Source organism: Trichomonas vaginalis, chromosome IV (genome assembly GCF_026262505.1).
Source record: "Trichomonas vaginalis G3 chromosome IV, whole genome shotgun sequence".
Taxonomy (NCBI): Eukaryota; Parabasalia; order Trichomonadida; family Trichomonadidae; genus Trichomonas; species Trichomonas vaginalis.
The window spans coordinates 9,348,422-9,368,222 of NC_067206.1; the positions used below are offsets into that span (position 1 = coordinate 9,348,422).

The 19,801-nt window shown below is 30.8% G+C and overlaps 6 protein-coding genes across 6 annotated transcripts, besides 6 other annotated features; 2 read left to right on the forward strand and 4 right to left on the reverse strand.

Annotated features, from left to right (window-relative positions):
- Nucleotides 1-82: part of a mobile genetic element that runs on past the window's edge.
- A 763-nt stretch (nucleotides 83-845) lies between these two features.
- Nucleotides 846-19,801: part of a mobile genetic element that runs on past the window's edge.
- On the forward strand, nucleotides 3,913-4,774 carry TVAGG3_0058450 (DNA/RNA polymerases family; the record flags this gene model as incomplete). The annotated part of the gene is made up of 1 exon (XM_051221331.1): nucleotides 3,913-4,774. A coding segment is annotated over one exon (862 nt), but the record flags the coding sequence as incomplete, so codon positions are not given.
- On the forward strand, nucleotides 6,119-7,066 carry TVAGG3_0058460 (integrase core domain containing protein family; the record flags this gene model as incomplete). Its single annotated transcript, XM_051221332.1, has 1 exon — nucleotides 6,119-7,066. The coding sequence occupies one exon, from the start codon at nucleotides 6,119-6,121 to the stop codon at nucleotides 7,064-7,066; it is 948 nt and encodes a 315-aa protein (XP_051106318.1).
- Nucleotides 8,456-9,613, reverse strand: TVAGG3_0058470 (uncharacterized protein; the record flags this gene model as incomplete). Its single annotated transcript, XM_051221333.1, has 1 exon — nucleotides 8,456-9,613. One exon carries the CDS (start codon nucleotides 9,611-9,613, stop codon nucleotides 8,456-8,458), a length of 1,158 nt encoding a protein of 385 aa, XP_051106319.1.
- Nucleotides 9,720-10,795, reverse strand: TVAGG3_0058480 (Prim-pol domain family; the record flags this gene model as incomplete). Its single annotated transcript, XM_051221334.1, has 1 exon — nucleotides 9,720-10,795. A coding segment is annotated over one exon (1,076 nt), but the record flags the coding sequence as incomplete, so codon positions are not given.
- Nucleotides 13,399-13,436: a mobile genetic element.
- Nucleotides 13,399-13,436: a terminal%2Cinverted (terminal inverted repeat of Banshee-A3 transposon ID:TVAGG3_0058490).
- Nucleotides 14,614-14,650: a mobile genetic element.
- Nucleotides 14,614-14,650: a terminal%2Cinverted (terminal inverted repeat of Banshee-A3 transposon ID:TVAGG3_0058500).
- On the reverse strand, nucleotides 16,117-16,506 carry TVAGG3_0058510 (keratin-associated protein family; the record flags this gene model as incomplete). The annotated part of the gene is made up of 1 exon (XM_051221335.1): nucleotides 16,117-16,506. The coding sequence occupies one exon, from the start codon at nucleotides 16,504-16,506 to the stop codon at nucleotides 16,117-16,119; it is 390 nt and encodes a 129-aa protein (XP_051106321.1).
- Nucleotides 16,885-18,240, reverse strand: TVAGG3_0058520 (uncharacterized protein; the record flags this gene model as incomplete). Its single annotated transcript, XM_051221336.1, has 1 exon — nucleotides 16,885-18,240. A coding segment is annotated over one exon (1,356 nt), but the record flags the coding sequence as incomplete, so codon positions are not given.

The following is a 19,801-nucleotide window of genomic DNA, read 5'->3' on the forward strand; positions in this document are numbered from 1 at the left end:
GAAATAGTGATTGAATAGCTGTCCATGCTGTAAAAGGGTTATTTTTACAAGTAAAAAAATTGTTATTTTTCGAGCAAGTCGAAGTAGTAGGATAGGATGGGTTTTGTGACTTTTTTTGTAAACGTAAGAATTCATACAATATCGAGCGATTTTGTATCATTTTTTTTAACATATGAAGTAAAAAATGTATGATTCTTACGGTTTTTATTCTTACGTTTTTGAATAAATCAAGATTTAAAAAATTTTCAAAAATTGTAAGACATTTACACTCAGCCCATACATAATGAAATAAAAATAAAAAATTTTTAAAAAATAAACCATTAAAAAATTAACATTAATTTTAAAATAATTTATTTTTTTATTCTTACATAAATGACCCAACAATAAAACCAGAATAAAATAGATTATCGAATTTTAGAGGATGGTGTTCCTGTTTATATTCAAAGATTTAAAGGGAAGCAATATTATAGAATTGTTAATCCTGAATACATAAAACATTTATTTAAAAAGGAAGACTGTGAATTATTAAACGTTAATGAATATGAAACCAATAAATCAAAATTGAAATATAAATATATTGGAAGTGATGAAAGATGCAAAGATAAAGATAAAGTTTATACAGTTTCATATAATAACTGGCAACGTAGATAAGAAAACATTTAGGAGATTATGGGAAATGTTCTGAATTCTTTAAATCTAGTATGTATGAGAGAGTAAAAGAAATTAGAAATAATTATTTTCATGAATGAAAATAAACTTTAAAAATTCATGTCTTACATTTTTGAATAATTTATTTTTTTAATTCGTAAGAAAATGAGCGTCAAAACTAACAACGTTAAAAAATTGGGATTCACAAATGAGGAAATAAAGGATATATTAGAGGAGGTGGGTTATGAAGTTGATAAATATTATTTAAGAAATTGTAAAAAATTCGCGGAGTTTTTAAATGAGTTTGATTATGATGGAAAAATGAATAAAGATGATGTTATAAATTTCTTATATCCCACATCTGAAGAAGAAAAACCTAAAGAACCTGATGTTTTCCCTGAATATTATGAAGAACGGATTAAAGATGATGATGAATACGATGAAATTGAAAACTGGAAAAATAAGAGATGAAATAGATGAAAAAATTAAGGAATTAAGAGAAGTTGAAAAATATAATGAGAATGAAGTAGAGGGTTTAATGAATATCCCAGCTTCAGAATCAGAAGTTCAGAAATCTCATGAAGAAAGATATAAAAATTACTTTTTGGAATCAACACAAAATTTATTAGATGGTGAAATAGACGAAACACTTTCAGAAGAAGGTACTAAATTTATTCGTAAACATAAGTTTCAATTTATTGATAATGAAGAATACCCCTGTATCCTACTTTCACCACCTTTAGATTCCGAAAAATTCAAAAAAGCTCTTAAAAACGTGACATATGCAACAAATACGATTAAGAAAGAAGACCATGATATTTACACAAATTATTATTTAAATAAATGTACAGGTGTTGATAAAGTTTTTGATTTGTTAGATAAAATATCAAAAGAAACCATTGGAACCTATAAAATTTTATGCGATTGTGGTTTCATTATTGAAGATACCAATAATGTTTCATATGAAAGAACAGCACTGAAGGAAGACGAAGTTGAAAGGTCTATACCATTCGTTATTAAGAACATAAAAGATATGAAAACTTATAAACATTATATTTATTCATTTATTTCAGAAAAAATGGAAGCAACCCATAAAACATCTTCTCATCATTTTATAGCTATTCATACATTCCTTTTCAAAGTTGTGAAATTAAATAAGACAGGAATTAGATTTAATGTATCAGGGTACACATTCTTGAGTAAATTAAAATGCATTCGTCACGTCGCAGATGATAAAAATTTATGTGTTCTTAATTCATTTTATGGACTTTAGCCCTGGACTCTCTGAGTCTCGGGCTTTAAAAAATAAACTTTATTTTTATTTTTTTTAATTTTTATTCTTACATAAATGAACAAAAATGGAACAGCTAAAATGAATGATAATCAAATAAGAGCCGAAGGTAGAAGGTTATTTAAACGCTTCTATAACATTCCTGATGGTGTTAATCCTAAAACTCGTAGAAGTTATTTAAACGAAGCCATAGATGTATATGAGGGGTTTGACATTTCATCAGAAAGTGAGAGATTAGCAAGAATGTTAAACGTTAATATTGATTTTTATTATTGTGACCCTCAACCAGAAGACGTAGACATTAACAAGGTAGACTTTCCATTAGTGGAATCAATAATGATAGATCCAGAATTTGAAACAGTAAATATTTTATTAACACAGAGTCCATGTGGAAAACTTCATGCTGACAGAATAACAGACGTTGAAGCACTCACAGGATATAAAGTTTGCCCCTTTTGCAAAGAAGAAGTTTATTCTATCCGTGATGATCCAGAAAGGAAAAACCAAAGAAGATTTTTAAAACATTGTGAGAAATGTAAAGAAAATAATGGAAGATTAATTCAAGACGTTCAATTGCAAAACACACAACAACCATATACACCACATATCACGAAACAGAAGATATATCAGTGGCTATTAGCACATAATTTGCAGGAATATTATCAACCGACAAGATATTATATTACTTTTGACTTCGAAACATTAGAGACTAAAGAAGAATTCAACTTTCTGAATGTGCAACTTTGAACGCTTACTTAAAACCATTTATGGTATCATCAACTGTCAAAATAAAGCCGCAAAGCGGCGAGGTCGTAGACCGTGATAAAACATTTACGAGGAATTTTTGCTTAACTTCGAGTGATTCTTTTATTTCTGATTGGATTGAGTTTTTATTTTCAACCTGTTCATTAGTTGCTAAATCAAATATTGAACAATATGAAGAATTAATGAAGCCGCAAACGGTGGGGACTTTGTCTCATACATTAAATGAGAAACAGAAGGAAGCATTTAAAGAGCTTTAGATGAAGAATTTAATAAAGTGAATATCATAGGTTTTAATTCGGGAAAGTTTGATTTAAATTTAATTCTTCGTGATTTAAACACTGCAAAATGGAAGATAAAATCAATGTGGGTTCATCTTCACAATTTAAGCAAATCATTGTAAAGAAAACAAACGTTCCATATGAATTGAGATTTATTGACATCAGAAATTATATAGCGGGTGGACATTAGACCAATTCACTCAAGATTTCGGAAACAATAAATCACGTGTTAAATCCTTTTTCCCTTATCAATTCATCACATGGGAAATTACGAAGAAGAATTATATAAAGAGGAACCATTCACGAAAGATTCATTTTATTCAGCATTAACCAAGAAACTATATCAGATAGTGATTATCAAATATATCTCAATGATGCTAAAAATTTTAAGAATAGATTAGAATATTTTATTCATTATTGCAATAAAGATGTTGAAATTATGATTGACCCAATCGATAAAATTATTGAAGAAACATTTGTTTATAAAATTGACATGCTTCATAATCTTTCTTTATCATCGAATGCTTCAATGATTCGTTACGCGTTAGCATATAAAACTTCAATCCTAACGAAAATATCCAGAAGAGATGAATCAAGTTTTGAATTAACGAAAAAGTATTGGAAATATAAAATTGAATCATATAAGAAACAAGATGAAAAAGCAGAAAGGGATACTAAAAATAATGTTTCAATGGATGATTTTCAATACTATCACGATTTAATCCTTTCATCTAAATGCAAAATGTGTGGTAAAGCGTTTACATATGCAAATAAACCAACATTGGATAGAATCGATAATGAAAAACCACATACCAAAGAAAATTGTCAGTTAATGTGTTGTTATTGCAATGTCGTAAAATCAAATAAAGATGAAGATGTTCAACGTTTAAGAATCAATTTAAGAATTATGCATTAAAAAATAATTTACCAATGACTTTAGATTCAGTTGAAGCTTATCACATTCTCCGTAATGGAATTACTGGTGGTTTATCAAATGTTCAACATAGAGTAAATCTTAAAGGAATCACGCACATTAATAAACTTGCATATAATCCAGAAACTAAAACTGTATCAAATGAGGACACCACCAACATTATGACTCATTTCGTTGGTGTTGATTTTAATTCATTATATCCTTCATCATTTTCATCTAATCCTCATGATTTCATTCAATATACTGACCATAAAATGTATATGCCGGGAAGATTGAATGGTGTTATCATTTGTGATACAGCAACAAAGAAAGCAAAAGCACTGGGAATAATTAAGAAGAAAAATACTTTATTCGTGGCTGAAGTAAAGGGTCACATTGATGAAAAATACATTAATGATTACATAAACTTTTTACCGATAATAAGAAACTTAGATATTATCACAGATGAAAAAACAATTGGCAGTTTTATGTATAATTACATGAAATCAAACAATCTACCGGTTGACCAGAAACAGAGGAAATTAACTCAGTTAGCATCAACACACAACCAATATCAACCATTTTCTTCTTATTATCTTTGGTATCTAATAGACAGATTTCATTTTATCATTGATGACATTCAATCAATTTTAACATTTACTAAAAACACTTGCTTTAATGAATTTGCGAACGAATTTATGAACGAAAGACAAAAGGCTGAATTAGAAGGAAATAAAGGAAAAAGTTTATTTTGCAAGATTTCACTTAATGGATCATATGGTTACGATGCAATGAATACACAAAATTACACAAAGACTAAAATAATGAATGCACAGAAGGCACGCGTTGCATGTATGTCAAATAAGTTTAAAAACATAAGAGAAATAGGAGAGGATACATATCAAGTGATGCTCAAAGATAGATTTTATAGATGTGATACATGTTTACAAGAGGCATTCTTCACTTTAGATAATGCTAAATACTGGTATTTGGTTTTCATTTATAATTTTATGTATAAATGCATGGATGTTAATCGTTTTCATTTCATTGAAGGTGATACTGATTCATCTTATTGGGCAATCGCTGGCGATCCAAATCTTCCTAACACTCAAGCATTTCAAGCAATTGTTACCGATAAACAATTTTATGATAAAAACATTTTCAAATTCGCACCTTTTAATTTCTTCTGTTTTGATGAGAAATTTAAACCTAAATTAAAGAATAAAGCTGAAGAAAAAGCACATGAGAAGAAGTTATTGGGTTTAGCAATTGAGAAACAAGGTGATAACATGGTGGCGTTATGTCCTAAGTGTTATACATCATTCAACGGTTCAATTGATGGGGGTGATTTTAAAAAGATTGCACAAAAAATGAAAGGTGTTAGTTTACGACAAAATAAACAATTAACACCTAAAAATTATTTGGATATAATAAATGATAAAGTGATATTTGATGGTCAGAATATTAATTTACAACTTAAAAACGGGTCAATGACTCGCTTAACAATTGGTAAGACTGCATTAACAGGAGCACACACTAAGGCTGTATGTTGTGAAAATGGATGTTGTATGCCATTTATTTAATGAAATGCCACAGAAGAGACAAAAGGAACCGTTAATGATGGTTTTGATTCTTGATCAAAGAGGTGGGCACCCTTAAAACATTTATTTTATTTTTATATAAATGGATAATGTAGATTTAAAAAATTTAATTGATGATTTAGTATTTAATCAAAATTTTCTTAATTATTATGATTTAAAAGCATATCTCCAAAAATATGATAACAATATAACGGGTGATGATATGGAATATTATTATCCATATTATAAAAATGAATTTTTGAAATATCATGATAAAATAATTTCTAAAATTAAAGACAAAATTAAAAATAATGAATATTCAAAGGGAAAAACTAAATCACAACTTAAACAGTTGAAAGATTTCAAAAATAAAGTATTAACAGAAGAAGATATTGATGAATTATATAAATTATATAATCCTGAGCCGCAAAAAACAAAGGAACAAAACGCCCAGGTCCTTCAGATCATAAATGATGCACAAGCTTTAATTTATGATTCATTAGTTAAACCATATTCAGCCCGACTTTTAAATGAAGATCAACTTTTGGAATTCATCCTTCAACATAAACTCGAAGCGGGAAAGTATATCAAACCTTTATATACAGCATATTTAAAACAAATGAATAGAATACATCCAGAATTAATGAAAGGAGGAATGAAATCCAAAATCAAAGCAGATAAAATTAAACCTCCAACGACAGTACCGCCTCCTCCTTCAGTTAATCCTTCATCATTCACTTTATTATATCCATTTCAAACATTAAAGAAGCAAAAAGATTTTAAAAAGGATTTCAAGATATTAAATAAACCAATTGACCCGAAAATTCAACCATTAAAGGAAAAATTTAGTCGACCTTCATTTGCTCCATATCCATATTCATACGAAATCGATCATCTGGAATATTCAAAAGGAAACGTTACTTATTTATTTGCCATTAACATTAACACTAGATATTTATATTGCATTCCAGTGAAAGGGAAAACAGAACAGGAAACAAGAAGAGCTATTCAATACTTACTAGATCATGAAAGAGTAGATAATATCAGGGGTGATGGTGATAAAGGATTTCAGGCAGCTATGGCTCATTATTTCCCACAAATTAATTTTTACTTTTCATCCTCTCCATATACGTTTCATAATAAAATAGTTGATGCGGTAATGAGAACTCTTAGAGATGCGTTAGGGGTTAACGGTCAGATATACTGGGATGGAAATCATGACTCCATCATACAACAGTTAGTATATTATTACAATAATACATGGCATAGAACAATAAACATGAAACCAGTGGAAATGAAAAATGATATTTCAAAAGAATGGGAATATATTAGAAAGCAAATGGAAAGGTTGAATGATGTTAAACGTGAACAAATTAATTCGGGGCTCATGAATTTTAAACAAGGGGATAAAGTTTTGATTCATCTCGATTATGGAAAAACTGATAAATCAATGACAAAAAGAAGACGAAGATTTGACACAATAGCTGAATTTGTTAGATATATTAACGGTAATGTATTAGTTGAAGTTGACAATAAATTAATAGAAATTCCGATTTATTTTATTACTCCATTATATTTAAATGATATTTAATTTTTTTATTTCGTAAGAAATGAGTGACAACAAAGCAGTCAAGAGTCCAGACAATGAATATAAAAAGAAACTAAACAGAATTAAATCAAAAATATGCTATTACAAAAAGAAGTCGCAATGCGGTGGGGTTGAAAACGATAAAGAAATAATCGAAAAATTAGAAACTTACCGTTCAATCATTAAACTGAGTGAAGCAAAAATAAAAGAATTTAATAGAATAAATAAATTGATTGGAAGAGATGAATTTAATAAAGATGAATTTTTAAACTCTATCCAAATTTAATTTTTATTCCTCTTCGACAACATCTCTCTTTCCATCATTACTGCATAACCACATTTTCTCAGTTTTAGTGGTTTGTTATTTTTAACATGTTCTTGCATCATTTTTATCATTTCCTCCCTTGTTATGATTCGTGGTAAATTTTGAGCTTGTGGGGTATTCATTTATGATAAAAATAAAAATTTAAATTATGCCGTTCTAAAGTTTGAGACAACATGACATTTAGACAACATAGTGGGTTATTCAATAATTAATTATTTTTGAATAACTGAAGGGGTCACCAGGTCACCAGGTGGTCACCAGGTCATTTAACTTCTATGAAAAAATGAGACAACATGACATTTAGACAACATAGTGGGTTATTCAATAATTAATTATTTTTGAATAACTGAAGGGGTCACCAGGTCACCAGGTGGTCACCAGGTCATTTAACTTCTATGAAAAAATGAGACAACATGACATTTAGACAACATAGTGGGTTATTCAATAATTAATTATTTTTGAATAACTGAAGGGGTCACCAGGTCACCAGGTGGTCACCAGGTCATTTAACTTCTATGAAAAAATGAGACAACATGACATTTAGACAACATAGTGGGTTATTCAATAATTAATTATTTTTGAATAACTGAAGGGGTCACCAGGTCACCAGGTGGTCACCAGGTCATTTAACTTCTATGAAAAAATGAGACAACATGACATTTAGACAACATAGTGGGTTATTCAATAATTAATTATTTTTGAATAACTGAAGGGGTCACCAGGTCACCAGGTGGTCACCAGGTCATTTAACTTCTATGAAAAAATGAGACAACATGACATTTAGACAACATAGTGGGTTATTCAATAATTAATTATTTTTGAATAACTGAAGGGGTCACCAGGTCACCAGGTGGTCACCAGGTCATTTAACTTCTATGAAAAAATGAGACAACATGACATTTAGACAACATAGTGGGTTATTCAATAATTAATTATTTTTGAATAACTGAAGGGGTCACCAGGTCACCAGGTGGTCACCAGGTCATTTAACTTCTATGAAAAAATGAGACAACATGACATTTTGACAACATCACAGGAGGAAGGCAAAAATAAATTCCAATCATACTTTATACTGCCTCATTTACAGGTATTTCATCGTCAGTAAATGATTCCTCATTATCGTTTGGTTCAATTTGTTTATATAATCCTTTCATTTCTTCTTTCAAAACATAATACCATGTTTGTTTACCATCTATTTTTCTTTGTTTCCTTTCACATTTATCCTTAATGCTCATTTGAAAGTTTTTGTCTTTCATGTCTGATGGTTTGCAGAATAGAGCATTTTTACACGTCATACCTGCACATAATTCATCATAATGTGTATTTATCCATTCATCTAAAGGATTTGTTGATAACTCGATTAAATCTTGTTTGGCTTCAGTCATCGGTATGATTCGTACATTAAATGATGAAAGGTCATATTGCATAAAATATGTTAGTAAATTATCATAAAATTCCTTTGTGCATGAATCCATTAAATTCTTGAAGTAATCAAATTGACCCTTAAATTTACCATTAACCCTTAAAACTACGTATCTTCTGTCTCCAACTTCAATTTTGACAGGGTAGACGTTATTAGTTACGAAAATAAAGTTTGCAACGTTCTGAGCAGTTCTTCTGGGTTGATTCTTTTCATTAATTCTAATCTCATTATCCGTAATAATTGATTTCAAAGCGTTGAAGTTTGCGAGTCTATCTTCACCTACATTCTTGAGTTCATTAAGTACAAGAAACATTTTATTCTCAACTACTGAGTTGAAATTACCCGTTAGCTCACTTATTTCAGTAATGTTTTTACATGAATAACCGGCGAGGAGTTCAGAAATAATGTCTGTGAATCTGTTTTTACCTGTTCCCTGAAGTCCTTTCAAAATAATTGCTGTTTCATTCTTGATTCCAGGATGTTGAATCATTGATGCAATCCAGCCGAGAAGGTATTTATACACTTCATCGTTATTATCACAAATGACTTCTTTAATGAAATCCATAAACATCTCAATTTTTGAGTAATCAGGCTTTTCAAGAATGTTGTATTTATAACCCTGAAACGTTGAGAAAACATCTGGAGAATCAGATTTAAAGCAAACACCCTTAACGGTTAATGAAGACAATTGATTTAGTAGTACATCCCATGCTGTTATTGTTTTACCTTCTTCTTTAAATAATTTAATCATTTTGAGTGACTCTTTCATGTTTGACTGAAGAACGAATGATATTTGATTCATTTTGTCGTGTATGTTGTAATCTTTCTGAATGAAATATTTGTTTCCACAATCTACAAAACGGATTACACGTGATAAATCCTCAATTACTTCAGAACTGTTTTTATACTGATGATTTTCAGCCTTGCGTCTAATATCTGTTATCAAAAACGAGTCATCAAGTTTGATATCAAATGTTATTTTTGGCTTACGTAATAAAGGTAAAACATATTCATCATAATATTCCTTTTGATAAAGTTTTAGAATCTTCACCAAAACAAATGGCGAAGTCATTAAATGTGCATATCTACTACGTGCTTTTTCAAAATTACTTTTAGCATTTTCAGTTAAGCTGCAGAAGTTATAAACGTTATCGTAGGCTTCATTAATTAAATGATTAGGTAACGAATTAATAGCTTGAAACAGTGTGAATAATGTTATTTCTTTTTCTAAATTCATGTTTCCACCATCATTATGTACTTCAAAATCACAGATGCCATCAACTATGCTCTGGGCAAGTTTATCGTCAATGTTTACATCTTTGTTTTCATTCATAATAGTCTTTATTTCTTCATTCTTTTGTTCAACTCTTACCTTAATATTCAAATCATTTAATATATCATTCACTGTTCTAGTTAATGTTGAATCATAACTTCCACGAATGAATGAGTATGTATTGATTGGTTCTGTTGCATTCTTGCGAACTCTTGAATCAGCCATAACCACTAATGAACGTTTTGAATCATCAATAGAAGTCATGATATCAATATCATAATCATTGCAGGAATAACATTTAATCATTCTGTTCGAGGTTGAATAGAAGAAATTAGTGTTGCAATAAATGTGAAGACCTCCTGATGCGGTTTTAACGATAACATCTTTATCCGAAAGTTTTGATAGAATGTCTTTTCTAACCGTTTCTTTAAGTTCATCATTGTATGATTTATTGATATCAACATCTATAATCGTTAAATTTGATATTTTATTTACTAATAAAGCTGTACCAGTTTTCCTTCCTCTTCCTCCATCATGTTTGAGGTAGTTATGTAAATCAATCTTGTTTTCACCAATTCTTTCGTTGAGGGTTTTAGTTTCTATCATAACTAATTCCTCAACTAATGAATCAATAACTTTTTCATCAGAAACGATATAGTTGCTGTTGTTGTTGTTGTTGCTGTTGTTGTTGCTGTTGTTTGTTGCCGTCATTTATATATAAGTAAAAAAAATAAAAACAATTTTAAAACTAACTTTATTTTTGGACTGCATCAAATTTTCGTAAATGTTGTCAAAATGTCATGTTGTCACATTTTTTCATAGAAGTTAAATGACCTGGTGACCACCTGGTGACCTGGTGACCCCTTCAGTTATTCAAAAATAAGTCATAACTGCCTTCCTCCTGTGTTGTTGTCAAAATGTCATGTTGTCACATTTTTTCATAGAAGTTAAATGACCTGGGTGACCACCTGGTGACCTGGTGACCCCTTCAGTTATTCAAAAAATAAGTCATAACTGCCTTCCTCCTGTGTTGTTGTCAAAATGTCATGTTGTCACATTTTTTCATAGAAGTTAAATGACCTGGTGACCACCTGGTGACCTGGTGACCCCTTCAGTTCTTCAAAATAAGTCATAACTGCCTTCCTCCTGTGTTGTTGTCAAAATGTCATGTTGTCACATTTTTTCATAGAAGTTAAATGACCTGGTGACCACCTGGTGACCTGGTGACCCCTTCAGTTCTTCAAAAAATAAGTCATAACTGCCTTCCTCCTGTGTTTTGTCAAAATGTCATGTTGTCACATTTTTTCATAGAAGTTAAAATGACCTGGTGACCACCTGGTGACCTGGTGACCCCTTCAGTTCTTCAAAAATAAGTCATAACTGCCTTCCTCCTGTGTTGTTGTCAAAATGTCATGTTGTCACATTTTTTCATAGAAGTTAAATGACCTGGTGACCACCTGGTGACCTGGTGACCCTTCAGTTATTCAAAAATAAGTCATAACTGCCTTCCTCCTGTGTTGTTGTCAAAATGTCATGTTGTCACATTTTTTCATAGAAGTTAAATGACCTGGTGACCAACCTGGTGACCTGGTGACCCCTTCAGTTCTTCAAAAATAAGTCATAACTGCCTTCCTCCTGTGTTGTTGTCAAAATGTCATGTTGTCACATTTTTTCAATAGAAGTTAAATGACCTGGTGACCACCTGGTGACCTGGTGACCCCTTCAGTTCTTCAAAAATAAGTCATAACTGCCTTCCTCCTGTGTTGTTGTCAAAATGTCATGTTGTCACATTTTTTCATAGAAGTTAAATGACCTGGTGACCAACCTGGTGACCTGGTGACCCCTTCAGTTATTCAAAAATAAGTCATAACTGCCTTCCTCCTGTGTTGTTGTCAAAATGTCATGTTGTCACATTTTTTTCATAGAAGTTAAATGACCTGGTGACCACCTGGTGACCTGGTGACCCCTTCAGTTATTCAAAAATAAGTCATAACTGCCTTCCTCCTGTGTTGTTGTCAAAATGTCATGTTGTCACATTTTTTCATAGAAGTTAAATGACCTGGTGACCACCTGGTGACCTGGTGACCCCTTCAGTTATTCAAAAATAAGTCATAACTGCCTTCCTCCTGTGTTGTTCAAAATGTCATGTTGTCACATTTTTTCATAGAAGTTAAATGACCTGGTGACCACCTGGTGACCTGGTGACCCCTTCAGTTATTCAAAAATAAGTCATAACTGCCTTCCTCCTGTGTTGTTGTCAAAAATGTCATGTTGTCACATTTTTTCATAGAAGTTAAATGACCTGGTGACCACCTGGTGACCTGACCCCCTTCAGTTATTCAAAAAATAAGTCATAACTGCCTTCCTCCTGTGTTGTTGTCAAAATGTCATGTTGTACATTTTTTCATAGAAGTTAAATGACCTGGTGACCACCTGGTGACCTGGTGACCCCTTCAGTTTCAAAAATAAGTCATAACTGCCTTCCTCCTGTGTTGTTGTCAAAATGTCATGTTGTCACATTTTTTCATAGAAGTTAAATGACCTGGTGACCACCTGGTGACCTGGTGACCCCTTCAGTTCTTTCAAAAATAAGTCATAACTGCCTTCCTCCTGTGTTGTTGTCAAAATGTCATGTTGTCACATTTTTTCATAGAAGTTAAATGACCTGGTGACCACCTGGTGACCTGGTGACCCCTTCAGTTCTTCAAAAATAAGTCATAACTGCCTTCCTCCTGTGTTGTTGTCAAAATGTCATGTTGTCACATTTTTTCATAGAAGTTAAATGACCTGGTGACCACCTGGTGACCTGGTGACCCCTTCAGTTCTTCAAAAATAAGTCATAACTGCCTTCCTCCTGTGTTGTTGTGTCAAAATGTCATGTTGTCACATTTTTTCATAGAAGTTAAATGACCTGGTGACCACCTGGTGACCTGGTGACCCCTTCAGTTCTTCAAAAATAAGTCATAACTGCCTTCCTCCTGTGTTGTTGTCAAAATGTCATGTTGTCACATTTTTTCATAGAAGTTAAATGACCTGGTGACCACCTGGTGACCTGGTGACCCCTTCAGTTCTTCAAAAATAAGTCATAACTGCCTTCCTCCTGTGTTGTTGTCAAAATGTCATGTTGTCACATTTTTTCATAGAAGTTAAATGACCTGGTGACCCCTTCAGTTCTTCAAAAATAAGTCATAACTGCCTTCCTCCTGTGTTGTTGTCAAAATGTCATGTTGTCACATTTTTTCATAGAAGTTAAATGACCTGGTGACCACCTGGTGACCTGGTGACCCCTTCAGTTCTTCAAAAATAAGTCATAATGTTGTAAACAGAAATTCATCAAAAGTGACACCTCAGAAAAGCTAAAATATTGAATTTTTGGAACTTTTGATAGAGCACGTTTTTAAATATTAATTAAAGTAAATGTATATTTTGTAAAGATTCTTTTTAATAAAAAAATAAAATTTTGAAGAAGAACACAAAATCTTCTGAAAAATAATATCGCATAAACTCATATTATTTTCTAATATATAACTATTTTATATAAAAATCAAATTCAATGATCTTAAAAGCGAAGGATAGACCTCAAAATTTACGAATATAATGAGTGGGAATATAATGCTTATCTATCATAAAACCATATGAAATATCAATTTTTGCTTTACGCCTAATTTTTGACGACAATTAGCAAAAAATGTTAAATGTTAACACTCAGTCCATTTGAATATGAAAAATAAAATTGACTTTGATTAAATGTTTTTATTTATCATGCAATTCTTCTTGCGACCAAAGATTTGAATAAAATTTCAAAAAATAAGATAGCTTAAAAAATAATATACGGTAGTGTTTACTAATAGATGAATAGTATATAAATTCTATTAGAATGGATTTGAACCAAAAAATATAAAACCAAAAATAATTGTTATAATTTAAATGAAGAAGTAATTTAAAACGATTTTATTTATGATCAAATTTTATATATTTTTTTGGATCAAATCCATTTTAATAGAATTTATATACTATTCATCTATTAGTAAACACTACCGTATATTATTTTTTAAGCTATCTTATTTTTTGAAATTTTATTCAAATCTTTGGTCGCAAGAAGAATTGCATGATAAATAAAAACATTTAATCAAAGTCAATTTTATTTTTCATATTCAAATGGACTGAGTGTTAACATTTAACATTTTTTGCTAATTGTCGTCAAAAATTAGGCGTAAAGCAAAAATTAATATTTCATATGGTTTTATGATAGATAAGCATTATATTCCCACTCATTATATTCGTAAATTTTGAGGTTTATCCTTCGCTTTTAAGATCATTGAATTTGATTTTTATATAAAATAGTTATATATTAGAAAATAATATGAGTTTATGTGATATTATTTTTCAGAAGATTTCATTCTATATGCCTATGAAAAGTACTCTCAAAACTAACTTTTTCCTAATTATAATTAAATCTAGAATATTGTATTATGCTTAGTATTATTTCATTTTTCTCATTCAATTTAGAATTTACAAATGTCAAAAAATTGAGAGCTGTCACTTTTGATGAATTTCTGTTTATTACAATAACTGCCTTCCTCCTGTGTTGTTGTCAAAATGTCATGTTGTCACATTTTTTCATAGAAGTTAAATGACCTGGTGACCACCTGGTGACCTGGTGACCCCTTCAGTTATTCAAAAATAAGTCATAACTGCCTTCCTCCTGTGTTGTTGTCAAAATGTCATGTTGTCACATTTTTTCATAGAAGTTAAATGACCTGGTGACCACCTGGTGACCTGGTGACCCCTTCAGTTCTTCAAAAATAAGTCATAACTGCCTTCCTCCTGTGTTGTTGTCAAAATGTCATGTTGTCACATTTTTTCATAGAAGTTAAATGACCTGGTGACCTGGTGACCCCTTCAGTTATTCAAAAATAAGTCATAACTGCCTTCCTCCTGTGTTGTTGTCAAAATGTCATGTTGTCACATTTTTTCATAGAAGTTAAATGACCTGGTGACCACCTGGTGACCTGGTGACCCCTTCAGTTATTCAAAAATAAGTCATAACTGCCTTCCTCCTGTGTTGTTGTCAAAATGTCATGTTGTCACATTTTTTCATAGAAGTTAAATGACCTGGTGACCACCTGGTGACCTGGTGACCCCTTCAGTTCTTCAAAAATAAGTCATAACTGCCTTCCTCCTGTGTTGTTGTCAAAATGTCATGTTGTCACATTTTTTCATAGAAGTTAAATGACCTGGTGACCACCTGGTGACCTGGTGACCCCTTCAGTTATTCAAAAATAAGTCATAACTGCCTTCCTCCTGTGTTGTTGTCAAAATGTCATGTTGTCACATTTTTTCATAGAAGTTAAATGACCTGGTGACCACCTGGTGACCTGGTGACCCCTTCAGTTATTCAAAAATAAGTCATAACTGCCTTCCTCCTGTGTTGTTGTCAAAATGTCATGTTGTCACATTTTTTCATAGAAGTTAAATGACCTGGTGACCACCTGGTGACCTGGTGACCCCTTCAGTTCTTCAAAAATAAGTCATAACTGCCTTCCTCCTGTGTTGTTGTCAAAATGTCATGTTGTCACATTTTTTCATAGAAGTTAAATGACCTGGTGACCACCTGGTGACCTGGTGACCCCTTCAGTTATTCAAAAATAAGTCATAACTGCCTTCCTCCTGTGTTGTTGTCAAAATGTCATGTTGTCACATTTTTTCATAGAAGTTAAATGACCTGGTGACCACCTGGTGACCCCTTCAGTTATTCAAAAATAAGTCATAACTGCCTTCCTCCTGTGTTGTTGTCAAAATGTCATGTTGTCACATTTTTTCATAGAAGTTAAATGACCTGGTGACCACCTGGTGACCTGGTGACCCCTTCAGTTATTCAAAAATAAGTCATTATTGAATGACCTGAAAACATTAACGTAAACATTAACCTGAAACCATTAACGTAAACATTAACGTAAACATTTATTTCTGCGGTTCATCCATTACTTCATTACCTAATTAATTACAGACATAAAATATATTTAGTTCATTCAATAAATGCGGTACCATGCGAATACAGTCATAAATGGTGGCATATAATCTTCACCCAAGCCTGTTGGATTTGTTGTGAAAGTATGTGAATGATTTCCTCCTGGTTCAGTTGGTCGAAAAGTCTTTTTTGCCGAATGGTTATAATCTGGAGATAAAACGTCATTGCCAGCATAATATTCTGAGTTGTATAATGGATGGTCTCTTAATGAGTGGCTATGGTCGCCAGAAAAGTTTGTAGTTCCCGTATGAGTGTGCGGTGGAAGGTTTGCTTCTTTAATTTTCTTCGAACCACCTGTTTCCTTTGAAGAGTTTGCACAATACAAAAACCTGTCAACTATTTGTTCCCACGTACCGAAACCCAGAACTGTTGCTGGATTTGTTGAGTTCATTGACGTATAAATAGAACCAATGGGGTAAATCATCTCAAGAATTGTATTTAATCCATTATGAATATTGAATTTATTATATAATATTGAATTTGGGTGAGTATTAAAAACTGGTCTTGTTATCAATATTAACGTATTATTTTTGAAAATTGCTTTTCTAACATCTTGAAATTTTGTGATTTCAGACCAGTTTCTTCCATCACTACTGATATTTACTAAATCGCCACATCCTAAAGCAATGAAATACCCATCAATATAAAATAAATTTGTAAATCTATAATTTTGAGTAAATTTTGGAGTGAATGAATAAACCAATTCCCAATTTGATAAATCCTGTGATAAATAAATATGTCTGTTATAACTTACAGGATATGAATAGACCATTTCACCTGAAACGAGAACATAAACATTTGATCCATAACATAAAGCTTCAATGTCTCCATCAACTTGAAAAATTTGTTCAAATTGACCTTGTGATATTGAAGATGATCTATAAATTTTATCATTTTGTAGGATAAAATACATGTTGTTAATGTAATACCACTTACTTGTATAATCAATTTTCAAATCTGATGACATCATACTAAACATATAATAATTTATCCCATCCTCACTAATGAAAATTTGATTGACTTCATAAATTAGTACCCATTTATTATTAACACATCTAATAGGATTATTTGGATATTTAAATTTAGCATCTTGATTTAAATTACATTTGAACCATTGGATACAATCGAATGAATAACAAGGGCAAAAATCATCTCCAACCGTTATCATTCCCATAAATTTACCGTTATTATATTCAACATATAAAATTCTTGGATTAATGATTGGCTTTCGTGTATCAGGATTCCAAACAGATGGAGTAAATGATTCATAGTTTTTAAAATCATTTGTTTTAAAATAATAAAGCACTCCAGCTGTATAAAATAAATACATGGTCACTCCATCGAAACATATCCATTCAAAAGAATTTATATCAAAGGTTTTATCTGATGATTTCATAAAATTTAAAAATGGTGGAGTAAAATAGACCTCTGATTGTTTTATTTCTTCATTAACAAATGATATATCAGCTTTCTTTGCTAACTCAGTATTAATGAATGAAATAACTTTTTCCTTATCTGCTTTCTTCTCTAACTCATTGTTAACATAAGTTTTATCCGCTTTAAGGTCTAAACATTCTGAAACCCATCCTGTATCAGCTTTAGTTTTTAAAATCTTTGATGTCCATTCATGATACCATTCAACCATTTCTTTAATTTCATTATCTTTTTCGTTAACATATTCTTTATCTGCTTTCTTCATTAATGCACTAGCCACAAGTCCCTTATCTGCTTTCTCCTCTAACTCACTATCCACATATTCCTTATCTGCTTTCTTCATTATGTCATTTAGGAAACCTTTTATGAATTCCTCATTTAAATTAAATCTTCCAATCTTCAAAACTTTAGGAAATGCATTTAATGCGTAATATCTTTGTTCTTCTGGTGGAATTGATGTTATATCATCCGTTATACCTTTAATTTTTGAATTCATAAATAAAATTTCTTTTATATTTGATATCACTGCACCACCTTTGCAAACGAATTCGAAATGGTCATTTTTCAATACTATTTCCAAATCTCCATATTTCAACCTTTGCGTTTGTTCTGCCGTCTTTGAATTATATGCATATAAGGCGTATGTAATGGTCTGTGCCTTAAGTTGCTGTGGTTGCTGTTGTTTAATCATTTATTACGATTTAAAAATAAATATTTAATCCGTTATCTCATCAGCTATTTTTTCTATTTGAAATTGCCATAATATTTCATTCATGAATTCTAAATCACAATCAAATAGGTCAGTTACTCTAAATTTAATATTTGATAAATCTTTTGAATGAAGAATAAATGAATTCCCGGATATTGAAACGGATATATAAAGAAAATGTGTTTAAGTTGATGGATAAAATGTTTTGTATTGATGGGTAAGAGTTAGGGTCTAATGTTTGATGTGAAAATCTCATTGGGGTATTAACTTTATCACATTTGATTAAAATGAAATTGGAACCAGTGTCAGAATACAAAACATCCCCAACATCTTTTTCAAAATTTAATATTCCCAACAAGAACGAAGATGAGGAGTACAAAATTTAATTTTCAGCGGGAAATTTAATAAGGTTATTTATTTCATCAAGTTCAAAAAGTTTATCGGGTTTTGATTTAAAATTTTCTTCATACCATATGATAAATGATTCATTTAAATAACTTAAAATCATGTTAATATCCCATTTCGTGATCACATTATTTATATACATATCATACGTTTTTTCATGGTCATCTTTAATAAATGATATATAATCTGAAGGGTCTAAAAGAATGGGATTAAATTTACCACTCACAGAAACAGAGTAACATTATAAATTCCAGTAACTGTTAAATTTAATTCACAACTATTATTCGAAATAATATTGATAATTGACATTTTTTATTACGATTAAAAATATGGTAAAGCGTTATTTTCCAGTGATAAATAAAACTAGAATAAGATTACCTCAAGAATTCATAAATTCAACGAATAAGAAATTCATTCATGTTATAAATTTTGTGTTTTCAGAAAATATGAGTCAATGTCATATTCATCATCGGTTATATTTCACTTCATTCAAATTTAGTTCAATCAAACCCATATAATTGACCATTTCATAAGATTTTCAGATGGTATTAAAAATGTAATTGATAGATTAAAATATGAACAGATTGACAAATCGAATTTTTGGAATTTTGGTTTAAATATCCCGATGGAAAAAAGATTGAAGTTAAAGATAAAGCTGATACTATAACAAAAACAATTACAATGACCGATCCAGATAGTGGGGAACAAAAAGAAATAAAACAAACGATAGAAACTGGTGAAAGGTCAATTATTATCGATTATGATTCAAAGGATTATTATTCAATAATGTTAATGCTTGAATATTAAATAGCCTTAACAAAGAATTTTTCAAGTGATATTTTATATTCATCAACTATTTATTATAAATATCATTATAAGTTAAATGAGTTCAGTTGTTGTTCCGTTCTTTGATATCTTAATTGTGCTAATATCCTTTATAGGATTTATTTTTGCAACTGTTCCGCAGCATGAAACCTCATCATCTATGAAAAATTGAATCTTAACGTCTGAATCTTGAACATCACAAAGAATGGCGATAATGTGAATTAATGATTCATAAGGTAAAATAATTAAACCAGATTGGTCAATTAAATTTATTATTGAATCATAATTAAAGTTATTATATCACGGTAAATTT